Source organism: Mus caroli, unplaced genomic scaffold, assembly GCF_978045245.1.
Source record: "Mus caroli unplaced genomic scaffold, Mus_caroli_1 scaffold_9, whole genome shotgun sequence".
Lineage (NCBI taxonomy): Eukaryota > Metazoa > Chordata > Mammalia > Rodentia > Muridae > Mus > Mus caroli.
The window spans coordinates 80,160,479-80,182,933 of NW_028227264.1; the positions used below are offsets into that span (position 1 = coordinate 80,160,479).

Below are 22,455 nucleotides of genomic sequence, written 5' to 3' on the forward strand. Positions count from 1 at the left end.
AACACAGGAGACCGACCCCAAGGTGTCACAAATACATATATACACACGTGCACACACCATAGGCCACAGCCACCACACTGGGAATCCCCAGGCAAGGGGCAGTGGAGATGGGGTCTGAAGACAGGGAGGCCCAGGAAGCTTAGAGGCGGCCAGGAAGAGGCAGACAAGGCAGCTGGCTAGGGACAGGGTGAGCTGACACCCACGGGGAGGGGTTACAGAAGGCGCACACACAGACACAGGGTGGAAATGCAATCAGAGTCAACGCAGTTAAGAGTGTCACAGGGTGAGAGGCAGGCGCAGGTCCCTGCCAGTGCCTCCCAGGGTGTTCTGGTTTGGAGTGGCGGCAGAGAAGGGCACAACGGCTCAGGTCCCCAGGTGACACTGGGTTTGGGGATTTGATGGGATCTCAGCCTCCTGATCAGCTGTGTCCAATATGGCTTGGGCAGTGGTAACAGGTGGCAAGTGTCCATCTGGCTGAGGGTCCCCGTCCCAGACACTGGCTCCACAGCTCACAATGAGGCATTTAATGAGACTCTGGGGTCTCCGGCTCCCGCCCGCCAGTTGCTTCTGGGGAAGGCGGGCACAGCAGGGCCCATGCATGCTGGCTGCTCCATCTCTGCCTGTGGGCTTCACATCCCGCCTGCGGGGTCTATCGGATCCGGGTGAAGAGGTTGAGCACAGACACGGATTCCTGGGAACAGGGGATGCAGGTGACTATGCCAGGGCTGTGAGAGCCCAGGGACACAACAGCAGGCCTGCCCACCTCCCTGCCATGTTACCTTTGTAGAGCGTGTTTTGCTGAAGACATTCCAGAACCTCAGGGTCTCATCTCCAGCTCCGGTGACTATGGCCTCCCCATCAGGGGACATGGCCTATAGAAGGGACAGAAGGACCTGGCTATTTCCCAGCTGCAACAGGCAGCTTCTGGGACCCAGACAAAAGCCAGGGGACATGGACTCTGGGCTAGGGCGCACGATGCCCGCGATGCTTGGGCTGATCCCTTTGTCCCCACACTTGGCAGGACATAGCCAAGTGTACCAGCAGCCAGGGGACACTGAAACTTGTATGGAGAGCCTATGCCCTGGGGAGTGAGGTCTGGCAGACAGGACTTGCCCCACTTCCCAAATCCTGGGTTGGTGACACACTGGTGGTGACACGCTGGTATTAGTGCAGGAAGACTGAGGTGATGAACACCCTCCCAGCAAGCCACAGGCAAGCCTGCCACATGGAGCCCCAGGATGCTGACAGCGACAGTGGCCAACACTCACCAGGTAGAGGACACGGTATGAGTGGCCAGTGAGCTTGGCCACCTGCGTAAGGGACGGGTACTTCCACACGAGGATCTGGTTCTGTGAGTAGCCATGTGTGCTCACCTGGTGGAGGGACTAGGCATCAGAGCTGCAGAGGGCCTAGGGATTGCCTGTGGGCTTCCCTCATTGGCATCCTGGGAGCCTGGAGGCCCCTGGTGCCTCAGAGATGGGACTGACCAGGATGCATGCTGTGGCCTGCACTGCCTATTCTATTCCTCCAGCCCAGGCTGGCATCATACAGTAGTACACACAGGTGGCAGGCACGGTATCAGCCCCCATGCTTCCACAGACTCCCAGGGGCTCAGTGCTGCTCTGGGCTGGGCTGTTTCTTCATCTTCCCCATGCCCACCGTGCACTTACCAGCTCATTGGCGTGCTTGGACCAGGCCAGGTTGCACACTTGTGAGCCTGTGTCAATGCACTGCAGTGGCTGACCTGTCAGAGTGTTCCAGAATCGGATGCAGCGGTCAGCCGTGCCACCACCAGATGCCAGCAGTCCATGCTGGTGTGGGGACCAGGCAATAGCCTTCACGGCTGCCAGGTGCTCCGTGTACTGCTGCACAGGACTTAGACTGGAGTGGTTCCACACGAGCAGCTGCGGGACAAGACAGGGCTGTGACAGAGCCCTGCCCAGGGACCAGGGACCCAAGGCAGGAACATGTGCACACCTCCAGGACAGCTCTAGGGACAAGGTCCTCAAGATGACCCCAAGGATAGGAGTTTCTAATACCTGGGCCATGACCTGTGTGCACCCTCTAAAACTCCCCCTTCCCATCAGGTCACACATCCTTGTCTCAGGTTCTATGGGTCATCCAGCTTAGGTGACCCACAGGGACAGGCAGCTAGCCACCTAAGGCAGCATGCTGGCCTCTTGGGGGAGCATGGGGTGATGCACCCATACCTTGTTGTCATTGCCCCCCGAGGCAAGCAGCTGGTGGTCTGTGGACCACTTTAGGCCACACACTTCCTGCCGGTGGCCCTGTAGCCGCCGCTCTGACTGCAGGGGTGGTGTGCGGATATCCCGCTGTAGGATCATGCGGTCACGGCTACCAGATGACAACTGGTCAGCATTCCAGGCCAGCGCCCCTACAGAGTGGCAGCAGATTAGGACTGGCCTGGTCCAAGGCTGTGGCCCATGGATGCGGCTGGGCAGGCGGGTCCTCACCCACTCGTGCTGTGTGGCCCTCCAGCATGGACAGCTTCTTCCCAGCAGCAGCATCCCAGATCTGCACGAAGCCCTTGTGTGTACCTACTGCGACCAAGTTCCCCTAGGGTGACAGTGTGGCCAAGTGGCCATCAGGTAGGCACAGTATGAGCAGCTCACCCATCCCCTCCACACACACTCGGGGCTATCTCTGCAAGCTCATTTTGCTGTTTTGCTCTTTAAAACAAGGCTCACTCTGTATTCCAGGCCAGCCACACACTCAAAATATTGTCCAGGCTGACCTCAAACTAAGGCAATCCTCCAGCCTCTGGAGTGCTGGGCTATAGGCTGCTTCTACAAACTGCTTTGCTTAAAACCCGCATCAGTGTTTTCCAGCAGTGGAGACCCCTGGGCCACAAAAGTAACAGTGTGTTACCACTTGGCCACCACTGCTTCACGGGGCACACTTCCATCCCAGTAGTCAAGCTGCAGTAGGAGCAGCAGTCTCCAAAAAAAGGCTGAGGCATGGCTAGATGGTGTGCACCTGAGTGACACTAGACAACGCAAGCAGCCATACTTAGTCATCTGGGGTCTGTCTTCCTCCTTCTTTGGGGAATAGAGCTGGCCCCAGGGCCAAACCCTCTGCACTCACCCGCTCAGACCAGCCAACGGAAGTCACTGAGTCCCCTTCTACAGAGAGGTCACAGAGCCGGGTCACCTGTTGGCAGGAGGTTAAAGTGAGGGGCAGATGGCCTGGGTCCTCCTTAGCCCTCTGTACTCCTCCCTTCTGGGTATAACCCTGAAAAGCTCGGCCCTGTGGTGCACTGGCTGTGCTCAGTCAGACTTCCCATGGAGGAACATGGGTGCTTGGGTGCCCACCTGGCTGGTGCATGCACTCCACAGGTACACACAGGTGCCCAGCCCCACGCTGAGCACGTTGAGGGAGGACCAGTCCACCAAGTTGAGGTAGAAGTCGTCCTGAAGCTCTGGCGCGTCCAGCACCTTGAATGGAATCTTAGAGATCTTGCGCGTGGGCTTCCGTGGTGACCGCAGCAGCTTCTGACTGTGATGACAGCAGGCCACTGCTTGCTGCTGCCCTAAACCCCCATATCCCCACCACCACTCTGAGGTCACTTGGGGACCCAGCCCTGGCTTACCTTTTGTTGCTAACGGGGGACAGAGAGTATGGGGACACGTCATTACCATCATCTGGACTCGAGCGCTTGCTGCTGAGGGAATACTGGGGGCAGGGCACTAGGTTGAGGGGCTTCTGCGGCCTCATGACTTAGGGAACCATGAGCACCCCAAAGTTGACACAGACCCGGTGGAAGCCGCAGAAGGGGCAGAACAAGTCCCACAGCGCCCCAGCCTTGCTGCCACCTGGCTCACCGTAAAGAGCCCCTTGTGCTCTGGTGTGGATGGCTGCAGCCGCCGGTCCTCTGTCTGTGGGTCCTGAACCTTCTCAATGCCTGCGCCCAGCAGCTCATTCTTCAGCAGTGCTGAGTAGGCCAGGCCGTCTGCAAGGGTGTGTGGGGGGGTGGGCGTGTCTGTGTGGGCGGGGCCTCAGGTGAGTGGGCTCTGCAGAGGCAGGGCATAGGGGAGGCCCGGCCAGCTGCCAGGGGTGTGTGGCGAGGGATGGGCTGACCCTCACCTTTGCCATTGTCGGAGGTGGCGTCCTTGGCTTTGCGGTTCTGGCTGGGGGACTTCTCATTTTCCTATGTGAGAGGACATCACATGAGGCTGTGCCCTCCTCAGGGTAACAGACCACAGGGCACCCTGCTCGGTACTCACATTGATCCTGTGGAAGTTCACGCTCCAGTTGGCCCCGGCCCGCGAGGGGATGAAGCGGTCACCATGCTTGCTGGGCGAAGACACTGGGGAGTTGGCTGGTGTCAGGGTTCTCCGCATCTCTGAAACCTGGGAGGGGTTTGGGATTTAGTCGCGTGCAGGTCCCCCAGCCCGTGCACAGTGCCCCTGTGGACAGGGCCAGGATCTGCAGGTGATTTTCTGGGGGACTTAACAGGATAGCCCGCCCACTCACACAGGGCACTGTGTTCTCATTCTGGATGATGATCTGCCGCAGGAGCCTTCGCTCATAGTCCTGGTCCATGGCGGGCAGGCGGGCGGGCAGGCGGGCAGGGCCCGCAGCCGAGGGTAGCCTGCAGGTAGGCAGAAGCACACGACAGTCCAGGCCTCTGGGACACAACAATGAGGAAGGGCAGGCTGGGCTTTTTTGTAAATCTTTTGTTGTTTGAGACAGGGTTTCTCTTGTGTAGCCCTGGCTGTCCTGAAACTTCCTCTGTGGACCAGGCTGGCCTTGAACTCAGAAATCTGCCTCTGCCTCTTGAGTGCATGCCCTATAAATCTTATTTCTGAGACAAGGTCTCATGCAGCTCAGGCTGGTCTCCAGCCCTCTGTGTAGTCAAGGATAACCTTGAAATCTTGCTTGTTCTGCCTTAGGAATAGGTCACCAATTCCAGGGGTGATATCCCAGGAGCCATACTCAGCACCCCTTAGCCTGGGAAGGGGGTGCTGTGCCCTGGAAAGTGGAGATGTGGCTGGGTGGGTAGTGGGTTCCATCCTGGTTCTGACATTTCATCAGAGTCCCGGCCAGCCCATCATGCTGTATGTTTGCTTGGTAAGGCTCAGTCCCTAAAGGGAGGTAGGGCCAGTGCCTAGTCATGACTGAAGGGGGTATTGGGGACTCCTTTAGCTTCTGTCAGCAACAGAAACAACTGTGACCCATGATCTCTGGTGCTCATGCAGACAGCTTACACTTGAGATGGGAAGGGCAAGGTCAGCCACAGCAGAGCCCATAGCTAGTGCTTTGCTGGGCTCAGCAGGCTGCAGGCCACTATTTGATTGCACAGTCTTAGGAGAGCACACAGTAGCCAGTTCAGGGCTCCAGCTTCTTCCTACCCTTCTACCTGCCCCACACACTACAGTATGAGTGCATGTGTTCGACACACTCCATCACCACCATAGACTCCTTCTGGCATGAGCCATGAGCTTCCCCTATACCCAAGGTTGAACCCACTGCCTACAAAGATGGGTTCCAGCAACCCTGTCTAGACCATCCACTTTCCTTTCCCACACGAAGCTTTGTACTCACTCAACACCAGTTGGCCAGCCTCGAGCCCGCCCGGCACCTTCCCCAACCCCAGTCCCTTCAACAAAGATTTGTGTGACCCAAGAATTGCATTCCTATGCCCACCTGACATGGACGGCTCCACACAGAAGCCTATACAGCTGAAGACTCAGGGAAGGAGGAGGACGGGAACAGATGGACACACAGCATCCACCCACGTACACTAGTGTGACCTCGAGGACATCGCACTCAGTGAGGGACTGAGACACAGAACTGTCACACAGTATGGGCTCGGGATAGGGGCTGTGCCCACCACTCTTCCTATCCACTCTCCCTGAGACGGCTCTCACTGTGTATCTCAGGCTGCTCTGGAGCGCATGATCCTCCTGCCTCACGTACACTAGCTGAGGACCAGATTGCTCACATCCACGAGACACAAAGCCAGGACAGTGAAAGGCCAGGGAGCTGTTCAGATGTGTCACCTGCCACTGTAGGCGAGAAGCTGACTCTGGGAGGACAGAGCTTTCAGGAACGCTGAGTCCTACATCTTCCCGCTGGGTGTGTCGGTCTCCTCCAGGCCCTTACCCAGATGTGTCACAGGATGCTGAGGCATCTAACAGTGCTCAGTACCCAGCCAGGCCCAATCACACTCGGGAGTGAAGGCACAGATCTGATGAGCAGGTCTGTGCCTGCTCCAGATTGTGCTAGAGGGAGCCAAGGCCCAGCCACCCATCTCTGTTGTGCACCTGTCCTCTTGCTTGGCACTGGACACAGGAAGGCCCTCTGGCTCCTGCCACCAGGAAGCTCCCCAAGGATGCAAGTTCAGCTCATCTGGCCTTCAACCACTGGATACACCCTCCAGGGGCCACAGATCTTGAAAAACTGGTCCCCAAAGCTTGTGTGTCAAGGAAACAAGGGAGAGCCCCCACCTGCAGCCATGTGTGGGGCTCTGTGTGCTACACCATGGCCTTGGGGCCATGTCACTTTCTGTGGGGTTTAGTGGGCCCTGTAGGGTGCTGAGCTGCACTCCTGTCCTCTACCCACTCCATGTCAGTAGCTCACTGAGTCCCAACAGGTATGCATGTTCCCAGAATCAGAAACACTCCCAGTGAGGGCAACAAAGGTTGCTCGAGGCACACCAGTGATAGTGGCCGGCTGCGACACCCTGGCACCACCCCTACCCAGGTGCACAGCAAAGCACCAGGCCTCTTCACCCCACTCTTCCCTGTCATAACTGGCAACAGCCACCTTCCAGCCATGGGAGACTAGCACAGGGACGTGGTCTGGGTTGTGGAGCTGGGTCAGCCTGCCACACACACAGGGACAGGGTGCCTGAAGAACTGAGCCATGTTGAGAGGCCCAAGGGCAGAGCTATGTGGACTCTGCAGTCAGTTCCTGTAGCACTGCCCATCTGGGGTACCTGGACACAGGGTCTCTCCCATGTGTGACCTTAGATCAGATGTTCCACAGAATTTATCGTTGACAAAGGCCTGTGTCATTGGGAAGTCCCTTCCTTTGACAACTGAGGATATCTGGGGATACCCAAGTTAGCCTTCTATTCCCTCGAAGCCACCTTCCAGCCATGGAGACTAGCAGAGGGGGATCCCAACAGCTTATATCAGTCAGGGACTCCAAAGGTCCTGCAGCTGCCCAGGTGTCTGCAGTCACCAAGTAACCCCACTCAGCCTGGGCCCAGGGTGCACTCCTCCATCCAGGGGTCTCACCCTTTCCCACCCAGGCAGCTTCCAGGCAACCTTCACATCTTTCAGAGCTGGCCAGTGGTGCTCTGGTGCCCCACCCTGTGGGGAAAACCCCCAGTCACTGGTCTCTATGTGACAGCGCATCATTCACTGTGTGCCACCTGTGTGTGAAAGCCTCGCATACTACATTCCCAGGTTCCTTATGGGAGGCACAAGGGCTCTGTCCCCTGTGGGGCGGGGCACTACACTGCCCATCTGGAGCAAGGCTGGGGTGTCCTGGGTCCTGCCACTGCACTGTGCTAGGGATGAAATAGGCAGGAACAGCTCAGGAAGAGCAACAACATGTGTTATCTTGGTTTTCTGTTGCCCCCTTGGGGATGGAAGCACTGGAAAGGGGGAGGGAAGGGGCTTAGATCCAGCTCAGGGCAGAGCAGATGATCACACCCTGCATCCATCCCCAGCTTCCAGGGATGCAGAGCAGGGCACCATGGCAAGAGGCTTCTACGTCGGGTCAGAAGCTCTGGAGGCTGGGGTGACGCTCAGCAGAGTGAACTAGAACCATATACCAGTGACCACCACACCATCCCGTGAACACATAAAGACCGCAATTGTCAAGTTTAATAAAGTGTAGGGTGTGAGAATATTACCTGCATCAAGCAAATAAAATCTTTAAAAACTTAATAAAAATCAACTTTACGGTGCTGGAGAGATGGCTCAGAGGTTAAGAGCACTGACTGCTCTTCCAGAGGTCCTGAGTTCAATTCCCAGCAACAACATGGTGGCTTATAACCATCTGTAATGGAATGGGATGCCCCTTTCTGGTGTGTCTGAAGACAGCTACAGTGTACTCATATCTTACCAGAATTTAAAGGACACCACACACACACACACAAACACACACACACAATACACACACACACACACACAGAGTGCTGAGTCAACACATGCTGCTGTAGTGGAGGACCACATCTAAGACCAGCTCCAGAGCATCCAATGTCCTCTCTGGTCTCAAGCTCCTACACACAGAGAGACACAGACACACACACAAAATAAAAAATAATGTTGGACAGTGATGACACATGCTTTTGATCAGAGCAATTAGGAAGCAGAGGCAGTCAGATCTCTGTGAGTTCGAGGCCAGCCTGGTCTACAGAGTGAGTTCCAGGACAGTCAGAGCTACAAAGAAACCCTGTCCCAAAACCAACCAACCAACCAACCAACAAGCCAAAAATTTACAACTTTGGGTTGTGGGGCCACAGACTGCATTTAATAGCTACAGGAAGGCCAAGTAGGAGGCTGAGGCAGGAACCGCCCTGGACCTTGGCAGAGGGGCAGTAACCTGCCACAAGGGAGCAGCAGAGGCTCAGGACTGCTGGCCACACAGCACTCAGGGTCCCAGGAGACAGACAAGGCACTCCTGAGATTTGTTAATTTCTAAAATGCCAAGCCCCTCTTCTCAGACCTTCACAGGCCGTCAGTCAGAAGACTGCAGACCCCACTCCTTCTACTTAACCCAGAACTCAAAGTCTCTCAGTCAGATCCTGCCTGGGAGAAATCCAGAAACACATACAAACACTAAACAAATGGTTTAAAAAATAATGTGGGAGCTGGCGAGATGGCTCAGTGGGTAAGAACACCGACTGCTCTTCCGAAGGTCCTGAGTTCAAAACCCAGCAACCACATGGTGGCTCACAACCACCCATAATGAGATCTGCCACCCTCTTCTGGTGCATCAGAAGCCAACTACAGTGTACTTATGTATAATAATAAATAATTTAATAAATAAATAAATGTGGCTGGAGAGGGGGCTCAGCCGTGTAAAGACCAGCCCAGGTTTGGCCTCCAGCACCCATATTAAACGATTCAGAACCACCCCTAATTCTAGGTATGGGACACAGGACCCCTTTGGCCTTCTGTGGGCAATGCCTGTCTATACACACACATATACATAAAAATACACACAGCTGGGCTGGAGAGATGGCTCAGTGGTTAAGAGCACTAACTGCTCTTCCAGAGGTCCTGAGTTCAAATCCCAGCAACAACATGGTGGCTTACAACCATCTGTAATGGGATGGGATGCCCCTTTCTGGTGTGTCTGAAGACAGCTACAGTGTACTCATATACATAAAATAAATAAATCATAAAAATACATAAAAATACACACAGCTGGGCTGGAGAGATGGCTCAGTGGTTAAGAGCATAAAATAAATAAATCCTTTTAAAAAAATAGTAGAATAAACACAGCTGGGCTGGAGACATGGTTTAGCTCTTCCAGAGGACCACAGTTCAATTCCTAGCACCTACACAGCAGCTCATGACTGTAACTTCAGTCTCAGGGGATCTGACACCCTTTCCCAGTCTCTACCAGCAACAGGCACAAATGTAATACCTAGATAGAAACACAGGAAAAATACCCATACACATAAAAATATCAAAAAAGCCACACATACATTTTTTTCTTTTGTTTTTTTCAAGACAGTTTCTCTGTGTAGCCCTGGCTCTCCTGGAACTCACTCTGATGACCAGGCTGGCCTCGAACAGAGATCTGCCTGCTTCTGCCTCGACATGAACCATTACTGCCCAGCACCCACATACATTTTTAAAAAATAATGTTAAAGGTAAAGAAGACTATGGGCGCGGTCAGGGGTGGAGCCCCTGTCTAGAATCTCCAGTGAGGGGCTGGGGGCGTGGTCAGGGTGGAGCCCCTGCCTAGAATCTCCCAGTAAGGGGCTGGAGCCTGGCTCATTGGTGACCTCTCTCTTCTAAGCATGTGCAAAGGCCTTAGGTTTCATGCCCAGAACCAGGAAATAAAACACACCAAGACTCCTCCAGTGCACACTTAGCTCCTGACCCTCTATCCGAAGGAAGCAAAGAGAAGAAACCCTTGAACAAGCCAGTGAACCACAAAACATGGGCTAAATTCCTCAAGTACCAAATCCACACCTGAGAACTCCATTAATCTTTACAACACATGCCATCCCAGCCCCATGAGAGCCAGAGCCACCAACTCCCTTTCTTTCTAAGTCCTGATCCCGAGAGCCAGAGGTGATGTCTGTTCTGGGTGAATCTTCACTGGGGAATCACCCTCATTCAAACAGCAGGAAGGAGCTAGGACGGACTCAGCAGCCAGAGGAATGAGATCATCTCTCAGGACGGGTAGGGGGCGTGCTTCCCACCAGGTGCTCTCAACTAGGAGTACTTCCCACCAGGTGCTCTCAACTAGTGGAGAATTTAGGGGAGCAGGGTAGGAAGGTAATATCGATACAGAGGTTGGTGTCAGGCTTACAGCGGAGAGAAGTGAAGTTGGTAGGGTGATTCAAGGGCTTTGTAGGGGACAATGGCTTTGGATCAGGGATCGAGGATGGAAGGACCTGGACTTGCATTTGAAGACAGAGTGGAGGTTCAGATCTGAGAGGGTACGTGGTGGATTTGGGGACACAGAATGTCTGTGGTTTCTGGCCATGCCTCCCCTGAGATGAGACACCTGGTTGTTGGCTGAACCACTGGGTCAGTTTATGGCAAATTAAGTTCACAATCCTTCCCACCTGGGGACTGCCAGATTTGAGACTCCTAGACTCTGGAGGTTGATTCAGATCCCAGTTTGGATGTAGGGAGCATCTGAGGCAGGGGGATTTACATTTAGAAGTCAACAGGGTGCAGACGAATGGTTTGCAGTTGAGTCTTGAGTGATCAGCATGAGACAGAATGCTCTAAATTTAACGGAACATAGCTCAAAAGAATACAGAGTATTGGTGACAGAGCGAGGTCATTGGGGACAGACCGTCTGGGATCTGATTCAGGACCTCACCTGCATTGGGTGGTTTTGGTGGAAGTAGTAAAGGGTGACCTGAATTTGGGGGCGCAAGGAGCCTGACCTAGGGTTCTGAGCTGCAACATGTGGAATGCCTGGATTTGGACATTAGCCGTGCTCAGAACAAGGCTCTGGGGATGATTGCTGTGATGGACAGAGCGAGGTTAAGGCGAGGTTGCTGGGTGAAGGGACTCAGGGTTGGGGTGACTCAGGGCCTCACCTGGGAAGCTGGTTTACATTCTGGGGTTCGGGGGAACAACACGGGTGGTGCCCTGGATTCGAGGGGAGCAACTATCAGAGCAGAGCTCTGGGGATGGAGGACTCTGACGGACTCAGAGAGCTGGCGGGGTCGGGGCCCGAACTGGAGGTCGCTGGGATGTGGGGTTCAGGATCAGGCCGCACTGGAGTCCCAGAGAAGGAAGGGGTCGGCTGGGGGGGCGGGTCCCCGAGTCACCCGTGTCCTCACCTACCTCGCTCCGGTCACCAGCCGGCACCCGCCGGTTCCCGCCGGTCCCAGGAACACGCCGCGCCTGTTCGAGGCCCCGCCGCTGCGACAGGCCCCGCCGCCACCGCTCGTGGGAATCCCCCGGCCTCCGCGGTAGCTAATATGGCGGAACTCAGCGGCAACCCGACTCCCTCCCCCAATCTGTCCCGCAGGCCGCGCGCGCGCCCGCGACCGGCCCCGTCGCCCAGCGCATCACCGCGCCTAGGCCACGCCCCCTAGGTCCTCCCTCCCAACGCCGCCAAGGTTTTCCGTGGGTAAGCCACGCCCTCAGCCACGCTCACGGCCCACCACGCACGGCTCTCTCCGCCAACCCCCTGTGCCCTGGGCTGAAGCCACGCCCCTCGAGTTACCAACGCCTCTCCTAGGCTACGCCCCCACACCGCCTCTTTCCCTGTCCCTTGAGGATACGCCCCCTAGACACTCCCACTCTGTGCCGTGCTCGCGCCCACCCCGAATAGCTGCGCCTGCGCGCCCCAGCGCGGAGCAGCTCGGGAGTATGGGACGTCCTTCAGGATTTAAATCAATACAGGAAGCGAGGCGGCACTTGTTGCCCGGGGCAACCGTGTTGGGATGAGCAGTCGGGGAAGACCTCGGCTGAATGGGGGGCGGGGGGTGGGGAATAGAACAGGAGTAACTGGGCGCGGAGGAAGGCGTGGCTCCTGTTTGGGGAAGAAGTGGGGCGCTTCTCCCTGAAACTATGATTCACTCAACAGTCAGGTGACTACCCCACGGATGGCGCTCGGCGTGCGGACGCTGCTGGTTACTCACTGTGCGTTTATTGTTTTTATTTTTCGAGCTACCTTTTTCTTCTCTCTATCCAGGCTAGCCTCGAGCTGGAAGCAATCCTCCAGCCTCAACTTCTGCATTGTTAGAATGACTGTTAGACACCTGCCCCCGCCTCAAAAAATATTTATCGTATCCCTGAGTACTCCCAGAAGCCCCAAGTGATGACAGCTGGAAATAAACCTCAAGAGGGTCCAGGTTCAAAACCATACATGTTGGGCCCATCACGATGGCTCAAAAGGTAGGGTGATTGCAGCTAAGCCAGCTGGAGCCCACCTTATACCCAGAGCCACTTGGTAGAGGGCGAGAACCAACTCCTGCAAGGTGTAACCGACCATCCCACGGGCACACCTGTGCCAGGCCCTGGGTAAATGACACTAAACAAATTAAGAACACCGACTGTTCTTCCAAGAGGTCCTGAGTTCAATTCCCACATGTGGGCTCACAACCATCTGTAATGGATGGGATTCTGGTGTCTGAAGACAGCGACAGTGTACTTACATAAAACAAGTAAATCTTAAAAAACAAAACACCAAAAAAAAAACAAAACATAAAAACAAATAGGATTGGGTTTTGTTGTGTTGTTTGGCGTTCTGTTTGGTTTTTCAAGTTAGGGTCTCTTGGTGTAGCCCTGGCTGTCCTGGAACTTGCTCTGGAGACCAGGCTGGCATCAAACTCAGAGATCTGTCTGCCTCTACCTCCCAAGAGCTGAGATCAAAAGCATGCACCATCACGTACAGGCACAAATAGAACTATTTAAAAAATTAAATGCACACAGGGCAAAGGGTGAGCCTCAGGCTGAGCTCAGTGGACATAGTGGGAAGGGGTTGTGCGAAGGACTTCTGGTGTTCAACACACGCTGCTATCTCAGTCTCAGATTCCCGTGGGTGGTTGAGCACTCTTCCTGTGGGGTCCACTCAGATCCAACATAATGCCAAAACAAATTATACTACAAGGCTTTGGGGGAAGTTGGGCGTTCTCCTTACCTGGCAGATTGTGATAGCCATAGCCAGAGCAAGAGAGGGGCTGGCAGCTGTTCAGAAACAGAACAGCCAAGACTCAAGACCAGGCCTCTGCAAGTGGAGCCACCCACTCAGAACCTCCTACAGCAACGTGGATGCCCCTTTAGTCACAATCTAGTGCCCACCCTCTGGAGAAGGGGGAACACAGCCATGAAAAAGGCCAGGGACCTAATGGGTTATGAAGCAGAGGGACCCGGAAGGACATGGCTCAGTGAGAGGGCCAGACACAAAGTACCACGCCCACCTTGTGGACTCTGACAGGAAATGTCCAGAGATGGGAAGAAGATTCCTGGCTGCCAGTGGCTAGAGGAGGTTCAGGTGAGACATTAGGACGTTCAGGGAGACCCTGGCTCAGAATAAATAATGAAGGAGCTGGTGAAGGTGCTTGCTGCCAAGCCTGAAATGTTGAAGTCTGGTCCTCAGGTCCACGTGGAGGAAGGAGAGAGTGGGCGCCTTTTCAGGTTGCCTCCTCAGCAGCATGGTGGTATGCACACACATGAGCACATACAAGAAATAAACATTCATAGATTTCAAATAATACACCTGAAAATACTGCAGTAAATATTAAATACAACTGGAGATATAGCTCCATAGGAGTGTTTGCCTAACATGAGTAAGGTCTTATGCTCAGCACCCACCAAAAAAATAAATTAAAATGCACTTTAAGGCCAGGTCTGGACCCTTACCTGGCACATACCACCCTCTACACCATTAGCTCCACACAAACCAGGCAAGGTGGAGCTCACCCTGAGGCGTGGGGTCTGGAGGATCAGGAGCTCCACATGGGCTGGGAGTAATGGCATTGGCTCTTGAAGAGGACCTGGGTTCAACTCACAGCAGCCTGTGGCGACTCACAACCAACCATAACTCCAGAGGAATCCGATGCCATTTCTGGCCTCTGATGTTACTGCATAAACGTGTTCCACATAAACTCACGCAAACACATACACACCAAGCCGTTAAGAGAGAACAAAGAAGAAAATCTAAAAAGTTATCTTGATGATATAGCGAAGTTTATAAATCTATTCCTTTGTTACATTTTATTATTAAGTTTGATTAACTTGGCATAACTGATGGGGGCAGGGCAGAAAAGCTTAGTCCCTGGATCTGGAGAAGACAGAGCTGGGTGTGGTGATGGAGAAGCCTGCACCAGCCTGCTGGGGGTGCACAGAAGGTGTCCCCATGCCAGACTTGCAGAGTACCTGCAGATGCTCTCTGGCCCTGGGGCACCTGGAACCTGAGCCTGTGGACCTCAGCAAATGCATAGCTCCAGGCCAGCCTGTCTGGGCTGCAGTGTGGCACAGCTGTACTCCACCTGGCTCTGTGGTCAAAACATAAGTAGATGAAAAAACTACAAACATTGGAGGTGTGGGCAATGGCATAGTAACATGCTTGCCCTGAAAAGGTGAGACAGGAGTTCAGATGTCAAGCCATGGGGCCGGTGAGATGACTGGGCGGGGCAAAGTGCCTGCCACCACGCTGAGGGATCTGAGGTCGATTCTCAGAACACACACATGGTGGAAGGAGGAGCTGGGTTCTGCACGTGACACCTTGGTACACGTGACACCTTGGTATATGTGATCTACCCATAAATGTAACAAAATAAAATGACAACAGAGCCAAATAGCCAGTTTCAGTGACAAAGGCTTGTGGCCCCACAGCTCAGGCTCTGAGGTGAGAAGAGACATAGGGTTCATTTCAATAACAACACCCCCCCCCCCCATTTTGTTTATTTTGTTTTCAAGACCGAGTTTACTGTTTTTAGGCCTGGCTGTCCTGGATTCACTCTGGAGGTCAGGCTGGCCTAAAATTTAGAGATCCACCTGCCTCTACCTCCAGAGTGCTGGGATTAAAGGCGATGCTTCCACTGCCAGGTTAATAAAACCCAGTCTTGTACTGACAGAGACAGGAGTGATGGGGCCACACACTAGCCACTGCTGACTGACCAACCATAGGTGCTGAGGGAAAGTCATGGATGCTGGGTCCTGGGTGGCATTTTCTGGTCTCAGTTCCTCCCAGGGCAGCCTTGGCAGCATGCCAAGCTCTGAATTCATATCTGCTTCCTGCACTCTTGGGCCCATCCCTTCCCACAGGCTGGTATGGGGCTGGATCACACCTGGTATCACCGGATCCTGTGATCTGTTACGGCAACCACAGCCTTTCCTGAAGCTTCGTGTAAACATCGAAGCTGTGTCCATGGCAAGCTGGCCGGGGTGACAGTGCGGTCCCTTATCTGCGGCCATGTGTGTTATGTTTTTTTTCTGTGCATATGCACGTGCACAGATGGAAGTGTCTTCCTCAATCATTCTTATGTCTTGAGACCTGGTCTCTCACTCCACCCGGCCTCCACACATGCCACTTCATCTGGGGAAGGCACTTTCAGAGCCCACAGGATGTACATGGACAGTTGTGGTCTGTGGTCCCAGAACTCAGGAGGCAGTGTCCCATGTTGGAGGCCAGCCCTGGGCTGCAGAACAAGATGCTGGTCACAAAAACAAACATCTAGAGAGGAAATCTAACCAAGAAATCAAAAAGCGACTCTGGGCCCAACCATGTCGGCTCCATTGTGGGTTTCCTCCCATGTTGCTTGCCCGTGCGGCTTAGCGAAGAGCCGCATCACAGAGCAGAAATGATTTTTCACTTGTATTTTAAGGTAGGTGTTCACTGTGTAGCGCTGAATGGAACTTGCTGTGTAGATCTGGCCTCGAACTCACAGAGCTCTACCTGCCTCTGCCTTCTGAGTGCTGGGATTTAAAGATGCAAACCCAGTTATAAAATGTTTTAAACATTCATTCCCAGTCTAATATTCATTTTACTTTGAATATTTGGCATATAAATTGTGTATTTTTAGCATATGTACTGACATTTGCATTTTCCACATTTATATCCATGCATCATACAAGCCCATATAATAACAGGCTTCCTGGTAGCATTTTGAAAAATATATAGTGTATTTTTGTCTTAATTTTATTTTTACTTTAAAAATTGTTATTACCATAAATTAAATTTACATAAGTATGTAATAACGGACTTCATGGGGCTGGAGACATGCTTGGTGGTTGAGTGTACTGACTGCTCTTCCGGAGGACCCAGGTTCAGTTCTCAGCACCCACACGGTGACTCACAACTCTGACTCCAGTTCCAGAGGATCTGTTGCCCTCACACAGACACACATCCAGGCAAAACACCAATGTACATAAATCATTAAAAAAGTAATGAGGGGGCTGGTGAGATGGCCGACTGCTCTTCCAAAGACTCCTGAGTTCAAATCCCAGCAACCACATGGTGGCTCATAACCATCTGTAACGAAATCTGATACTCTCTTCTGGAGTGTCTGAAGACAGCTACAGTGTACTTACATATAATAAATAAATAAATATTAAAAAAAAAAGTAATGAGGAAGCGGGGCGTGGTGGCACACGCCTTTAATCTCAGCACTTGGGAGGCAGAGGGAGGTAGATTTCTGAGTTTGAGGCCAGCCTGGTCTACAAAGTGAGTTCCAGGACAGCCAGGGCTATACAGAGAATCCCTGTCTCAACAAAACAAAACAAAACAAAACAAAACAAAATTAATGAGGAGCTTGGAGAGATGGCTCAGTGGTTAAGAGCACCGACTGCTCTTCCAGAGGTTCTGAGTTCAATTCCCAGCAACCACATGGTGGCTCACAACCATCCGTAATGAGATCTGATGCCCTCTTCTGGTGTGTCTGAAGATAGCTACGGTGTACTTATATATAATAAGTACATCTTTAAAAATAAATAAATAATTCTTTAAACCAAAAAAGTAATGAACTTCATGACATTTCCACACACATATATTTAATTTTTTTTTTCGAGACAGGGTTTCTCTGTGTAGCCCTGGCTGTCCTGGAACTCACTCTGTAGACCAGGCTGGCCTCGAACTCAGAAATCCACCTGCCTCTGCCTCCTGAGTGCTGGAATTAAAGGCGTGCGCCACCAACGCCCGGCATATTTAAAATTTTAAACTTCGACTTTATGATCATGTCACTGCCGTATATCCTGTTGAACCAAGAATCGAACTCATTCTCAAATTGACTGCAAGTGCCCTCACTGCTGAGATTGCTCATAACTCCTATTTTATTTCCCATTTCTTTTCCTCTATTTGTTTTGGTCCCAGAGACTATTGGCCGCGCCCTGTAGAACATAGCCACGCCCACTATACACTGTGCATGCGCTACCCAGGTCCGGCCGGGTTGTGCTGTGAATGGGATCAAACCATTTTCTTTTCTCTATGGGAGGGACGGTTGGAAACTCTTCTTCCGGAGGAAGACCGGAAGTTGCTTCTCCGGCTCTTAGGACAGTCCTGGGGCATCGCTAGACGCATCGTTCCGGGTGTGGTCACCCCTAGTCGCGGCGATGGTTCCGCCCAGCCTGGTCACGTGGCCATCAAGATGTCGGCGTCCAGAGGACGTCGCGCGAGGTGCGTCTGCGGACCTGTTCTTGGCGCTGTCGCAGCGACTCTCTCCACCTGTCCCGAGTGTGCGGAGCTTATTGAGGAGTCCCTGTAGACGAAAACACGGTGAGCAGTGCCGGAAGTGCCCCCCTTCGGGGGACTTCCGCTTTGAGGTACTCGCTGCCCGGGGGAGCGCTGGGATTTCCCTTGAGGGGGCCCCGGGGCGCCACCAGGCTTCCTACGGGGAATTGGACTCCGTTGCCCCCTTTTCCTTCAGTATTTGACGTCACACAGGATATCATGTAGCCGAGGCTAGCCTCCAACTCACTGTGTGGCTACGAATGGCCTCCTCCTACCCCGTGCTTAGCTGACAGGTTAGCCGCCTGTGCGGGGCTCAGGGGCTGCTGGGGGGAGCTGGGGCTTCGTGCAGGCCCGGCCCGCGCTTGACCTCTCAGCCTAAGTATTTGGAAACAGGATCTCCTGGAACCTGTTATCCTCCTGCTTCAGCCTCTGCCCAGCCTGGAGCCTTTTTGAATTAAGCGGGAGGCCCCATACCTCGAATGGGGAGCACTCTTGGACCCACGAGATCCTTGGTCTCCCCTGTTGTTGCTCGGGGTAAATCGGGAGGTGGGTCTCACTGCCACACAGCGGCTGCCAGCTCCCGTGGACCTGCTTCATGTGTGTTGATGAATTCCATTTTCAAGGTGTGACTGTCGGCTGATGGGCATCACTGGTGAGGCAGCCATACCTGCCTCATTAAACTCGGGCACCGCTGGGTGACATCAGAGCCCAGAAGGCCTTCCAGCTTGCCACAGCCTGCTAGTCCAGTTTGTTATGTATGCATCTGCTGTATGTCTAGATGGCTGACAGGGGCCAGTCCTCTTATACTGGACGATGTCTGTTTACATGTTAATTCATCCTTGAAAGAAAACACCTGTGTGGGAGTGTTGTCCTGCATCTATGGGGCCATGCAGAGGGTACAAGATGTGCAAAGGTGGGAGCAGGGAGAAGTCCGGGAGGGAGGAGGGGAGGGATAAAGTGTATCCCACAGGGCTACATGAGAACCTCCAGTAAGGTGCTGTGGGAGGCAGGGATGAGAACCATTTGGCAACTGACAGTTTCTAGATCCTTCATTTAAGCTATCCTGAAAAAGTCTGGCCAGGTTGTGGTGGCGCACGCCTTTAATCCCAGCACTTGGGAGGCAGAGGCAGGCGGATTTCTGAGTTCGAGGCCAGCCTGGTCTACAGAGTGAGTTCTAGGACAGCCAGGGCTATACAGAGAAACCCTGTTTCAAAAAACAACAAAAAAAAAAAAAAAAAAGAAAGAAAGAAAGAGAAAAAGGTAAAATCTGTTCTAGTTCCAGGGTTGAGACCCAGGAGATGAGGTCACTGGGGGATGGGGGAGGGAGAAATCCGAGAAATCCTCCAGACTGGGAGCATGAGTCAGGGCTAGATCTGCATGCCCCGGCCTGGCCTCCGTGCCTCTCTGGGCATTGTGTGGAGCTTGTGACAGATACACAGGGGAGAAGCCATTGACCCTAAGGCCCAGAGACAGAAAGTAATTTACTTGAACTGCATAACAGAAACCATGGGCTGCTCTGGACTGTGAAGCCAATGCCAGTGACCAAGATGGCCAGGAAGAATGCTCTGGCTTCCACCACCACCACGACCTCGGGAGAGGGGGATGGATGTGGAGAAAGTTCTATGGCCTGGAACTCAGGGGTCTTCCTGCCTCAGCATCCCGGGGCTAGAATGGCAGATATGCAGGTGTGTGCCATAGCTTGAGACTTCCCTTTCTCCTTTTTCTACAGCAGGTTTCTACTACCTAGAATCCAGCCTTGCAGATCACGTGCTGGGGAGGCTGTTGCCATGGTAACGGAGCAAGAGATAGAGGCCATAGGGAAGACCTTGGTGGACCCCAAGCAGCCCCTGCAGGCCCGCTTCCGGGCCCTGTTTACACTTCGGGGGCTTGGTGGCCCTGATGCTATCTCGTGGATCAGCCGGGGCTTTGAGGACAGCTCTGCTCTTCTGAAGCACGAGCTGGCCTACTGCCTGGGCCAGATGAGGGACGCACGGGCCATCCCTGTGCTGGCGGATGTGCTGCAGGACACGAGCCAGGAGCCCATGGTGCGTCACGAGGCAGGTGAGGAAGGGCAGCTCAGTGCTGTGTTCAGCTCTATCCCTGGGGCACAGCTGGGTGCAGCTGCAGGGAGGTCCTGAAGAAGATGGGTGCTGCCCAGGGCTATGGACAGCACATGGGGGTGGGGGGCGACTCCCCAGCAGAGATTTTGCTTCTGAGCTGGGACCTATGCCAACCTGTTCTTCAGGGACTTGGAATGCTGTCCTTCTTTGCCCAAAGTCTAGTGATGACTTCTCACTCCACCCAGGGGCACCGGCTGGGGTGGGTGGCGGGCCAACTTCTTGAGTTAAGGATTCTGATTGACCAGCTCAGAGGCTGACGGCCCAGCTGTGGCCTGGGAGACCAGTCAGGTGTTGGGCATCAAGCAAGCTCCTCTCTACTGATTTGTCTCCTCAGGGGAAGCCCTGGGGGCGATTGGTAACCCGGAAGTTCTAGGCCTCCTGAAGCAGTATTCCACCGACCCAGTGGTTGAGGTGAGTAGACTGACTGGCCCATCTCTGCCAGGACAAGCTCTATAGGCCACATCTGGTTACTAGGGCAACCTCCTGGAAAAGGATACTCTAGAGATGGTGGGGGGGGGGCACCTGTAGGGTCTCCCCACATCTCTGGGTCCCCAGTTTTGAGAATTCTACCCTTGTCTGTTCACTGTCGAAACCTATGACCTATATGGTCCTTCCCCTTGCTCATACTGTACCCACAAATCTACTTTCTACCCCTGGATCCCCCTGTTCTGTACATTCCTGTCCCGGAGTCTGCATTTGTGTGGTCTTCGATGTCTGTGGCTCACTGAGCACCATGTTCCAAAGGTTGGTCCATGCTGTGCTGCAGAGCCTTGCTCCTATTCATGGCTGAGTAATACTCCAGTGTGTGAGGGTACACTGTGCAGGTCCTTCTGTTATTGCACCTGGCCTCACCTCTTATCTCTGGCTTTGTCCTAGCACGTGGGTCCCAGGCATGAGTCTGTCCTCTGCCTGCCTTCCTGCTTCTCACACCCTTGCTTTTCCTGTGATGACCAACCCCAGGGCCTTTGCACAGATTGCTCTGTGTTCCCCCAGGTCTCCACCGGTCTCCAGTGCCAGCTCTTTGGTCTATGTCCAACCTGAAGCTACTCTGCTTGGCTCAGCCATAAGTCTAGGAGAGTGATGATTGGGCAAGACATGCGCCCCACGTCCCCGGCATCAGGACCCATAGCTGCCTCTTTCTGCTACTTGTAGGTGGCCGAGACATGCCAGCTCGCTGTTGGGCGTCTAGAGTGGCTACAGCAGCACCCGGGGGAGGCCACATGTGCAGGACCCTACCTCTCAGTGGACCCAGCACCTCCTGCAGCAGAGCAGGATGTGGGGAGGCTGCGGGAGGCCCTGCTGGATGAGGCACGGCCACTTTTTGAGCGGTACCGTGCCATGTTTGCCTTGCGCAACGTGGGTGGCAAGGAGGCTGCCTTGGCCCTGGCTGAAGGTGAGGCTGGACCATATCCCTGGACCTGGGTGATCTCTTGTGCAGCCTGAGGGGCAGCTGTCCCAGGGCCACCTTCTCCCCATCCAGGTGCCCCCCACACACACCCTGGGGACTTTCCCTGGCTGTCTGACCATAGTGATCTTGGTGTGTCCCTGCCTTGGGACCCTATGTGCCCACTGTTTCCTGCCCAGCTCTCCTTACCCTATTTCCTCGGCCCTTACCTTGCAGGCCTACAGTGTGGCAGCGCGCTCTTCCGTCATGAGGTGGGCTATGTGCTGGGTCAGCTGCAGCACGAGGCAGCCGTGCCCGGGCTGGCAGCCACATTGGCGCGGACCACTGAGAGTCCCATGGTGCGGCACGAGTGTGCAGAGGCCCTGGGTGCCATCGCCAGACCTGCCTGCCTGGCTGCATTGCGAGAGCACATTGAGGACCCTGAGCAGGTGGTGCGGGAGAGCTGCGAGGTGGCCCTGGACATGTATGAGTACGAGAGCAGCCAGGACTTCCAGTATGCAGACGGGCTGGAGCGCCTGCGGCCACCACCCTGACCTAGCGCCTGGCCGCCTGCCCTGGGGCTGCCTCCTCTGCTGCTGCCCCGGCCCCGGCCATGGCCATGTGTGCTGTGCCTCACATTCCAGATTTAGGGAGCAGAGCAGCTAAGGGGCCCTGTGTCCCACTCACCTCACCTCCTTGCTGAGTGCTGTCTGCTCTGTGGTTCTATGTCTCCCGTGCCCTCCACCAGCAGAGGTAGCAGTGCAGACGCTTGCAGGGTTGGGAAAGTTGTGGGGGCAAGGGTGTGTGGGGTACACCTCCCATCTGGGTCAAGCAGGGAGTACAAGCCAGCCCCAGCGTGCTGCATGAATAAAATAAGTTATTTTTCACAAGTGCTGGCTCCTGCTGTGTGGGGACGGTCACGTGGCCTTTGGGGGGGGGGGTCACAGAAGAAGGTGTTCAGTGGTACAGCTAGAAGTCCATACTGTGGGTTCCCATCAGGCTCCCATAATTCCATGCTAGCTGGGGCATCCACTTCCCTGGACCCCATTCACCTCTATAAATGTTGACACACAACAGAATGTAGCAGCCAACAGC

The 22,455-nt window shown here is 54.1% G+C and overlaps 2 protein-coding genes across 4 annotated transcripts; one reads left to right on the forward strand and one right to left on the reverse strand.

The window, feature by feature from the left end:
- Window positions 1–23: 23 nt before the first annotated feature.
- On the reverse strand, window positions 24–11,763 carry Fzr1 (fizzy and cell division cycle 20 related 1). 2 transcript variants are annotated; one of them, XM_021175172.3, is made up of 14 exons: window positions 11,523–11,763; window positions 4,495–4,612; window positions 4,245–4,370; window positions 4,105–4,168; window positions 3,843–3,970; window positions 3,611–3,693; window positions 3,333–3,516; window positions 3,106–3,171; window positions 2,475–2,577; window positions 2,211–2,395; window positions 1,671–1,904; window positions 1,269–1,373; window positions 780–872; window positions 24–691 (listed from the first exon to the last, which is right to left on the reverse strand). In XM_021175172.3, exons 2-14 carry the CDS (start codon window positions 4,561–4,563, stop codon window positions 650–652), a joined length of 1,482 nt encoding a protein of 493 aa, XP_021030831.1. In that variant the 5' UTR covers window positions 4,564–4,612; window positions 11,523–11,763; the 3' UTR covers window positions 24–649. The 2 variants fall into 2 exon arrangements, with proteins under 2 accessions (XP_021030831.1, XP_085699166.1); XM_085843040.1 differs by having other exon boundaries at window positions 11,519–11,763.
- Window positions 11,764–17,672: 5,909 nt separating this feature from the next.
- Window positions 17,673–22,250, forward strand: Dohh (deoxyhypusine hydroxylase). 2 transcript variants are annotated; one of them, XM_021174281.3, is made up of 5 exons: window positions 17,673–17,901; window positions 19,589–19,917; window positions 20,311–20,387; window positions 21,129–21,369; window positions 21,598–22,250. In XM_021174281.3, the coding sequence occupies exons 2-5, from the start codon at window positions 19,644–19,646 to the stop codon at window positions 21,912–21,914; spliced, it is 909 nt and encodes a 302-aa protein (XP_021029940.1). In that variant the 5' UTR covers window positions 17,673–17,901; window positions 19,589–19,643; the 3' UTR covers window positions 21,915–22,250. The 2 variants fall into 2 exon arrangements, with proteins under 2 accessions (XP_021029940.1, XP_021029939.1); XM_021174280.3 differs by having other exon boundaries at window positions 17,730–17,901; window positions 19,586–19,917.
- Window positions 22,251–22,455: the final 205 nt, after the last annotated feature.

Coding starts and splice junctions, on each gene's coding strand:
- Fzr1 (XM_021175172.3), bottom strand. CDS start 4,563: ATGGACCAGGACTATGAGCGAAGGCTCCTGCGGCAGATCATCATCCAG. Junction 1,905..2,210: donor CGGGGGGCAATGACAACAAG/GTATGGGTGCAT, acceptor CTTGTCCCGCAG/CTGCTCGTGTGGAACCACTC. Junction 1,374..1,670: donor CCAAGCACGCCAATGAGCTG/GTAAGTGCACGG, acceptor TCCCTCCACCAG/GTGAGCACACATGGCTACTC.
- Dohh (XM_021174281.3), top strand. CDS start 19,644: ATGGTAACGGAGCAAGAGATAGAGGCCATAGGGAAGACCTTGGTGGAC. Junction 19,918..20,310: donor CATGGTGCGTCACGAGGCAG/GTGAGGAAGGGC, acceptor TTGTCTCCTCAG/GGGAAGCCCTGGGGGCGATT. Junction 20,388..21,128: donor CCACCGACCCAGTGGTTGAG/GTGAGTAGACTG, acceptor TGCTACTTGTAG/GTGGCCGAGACATGCCAGCT.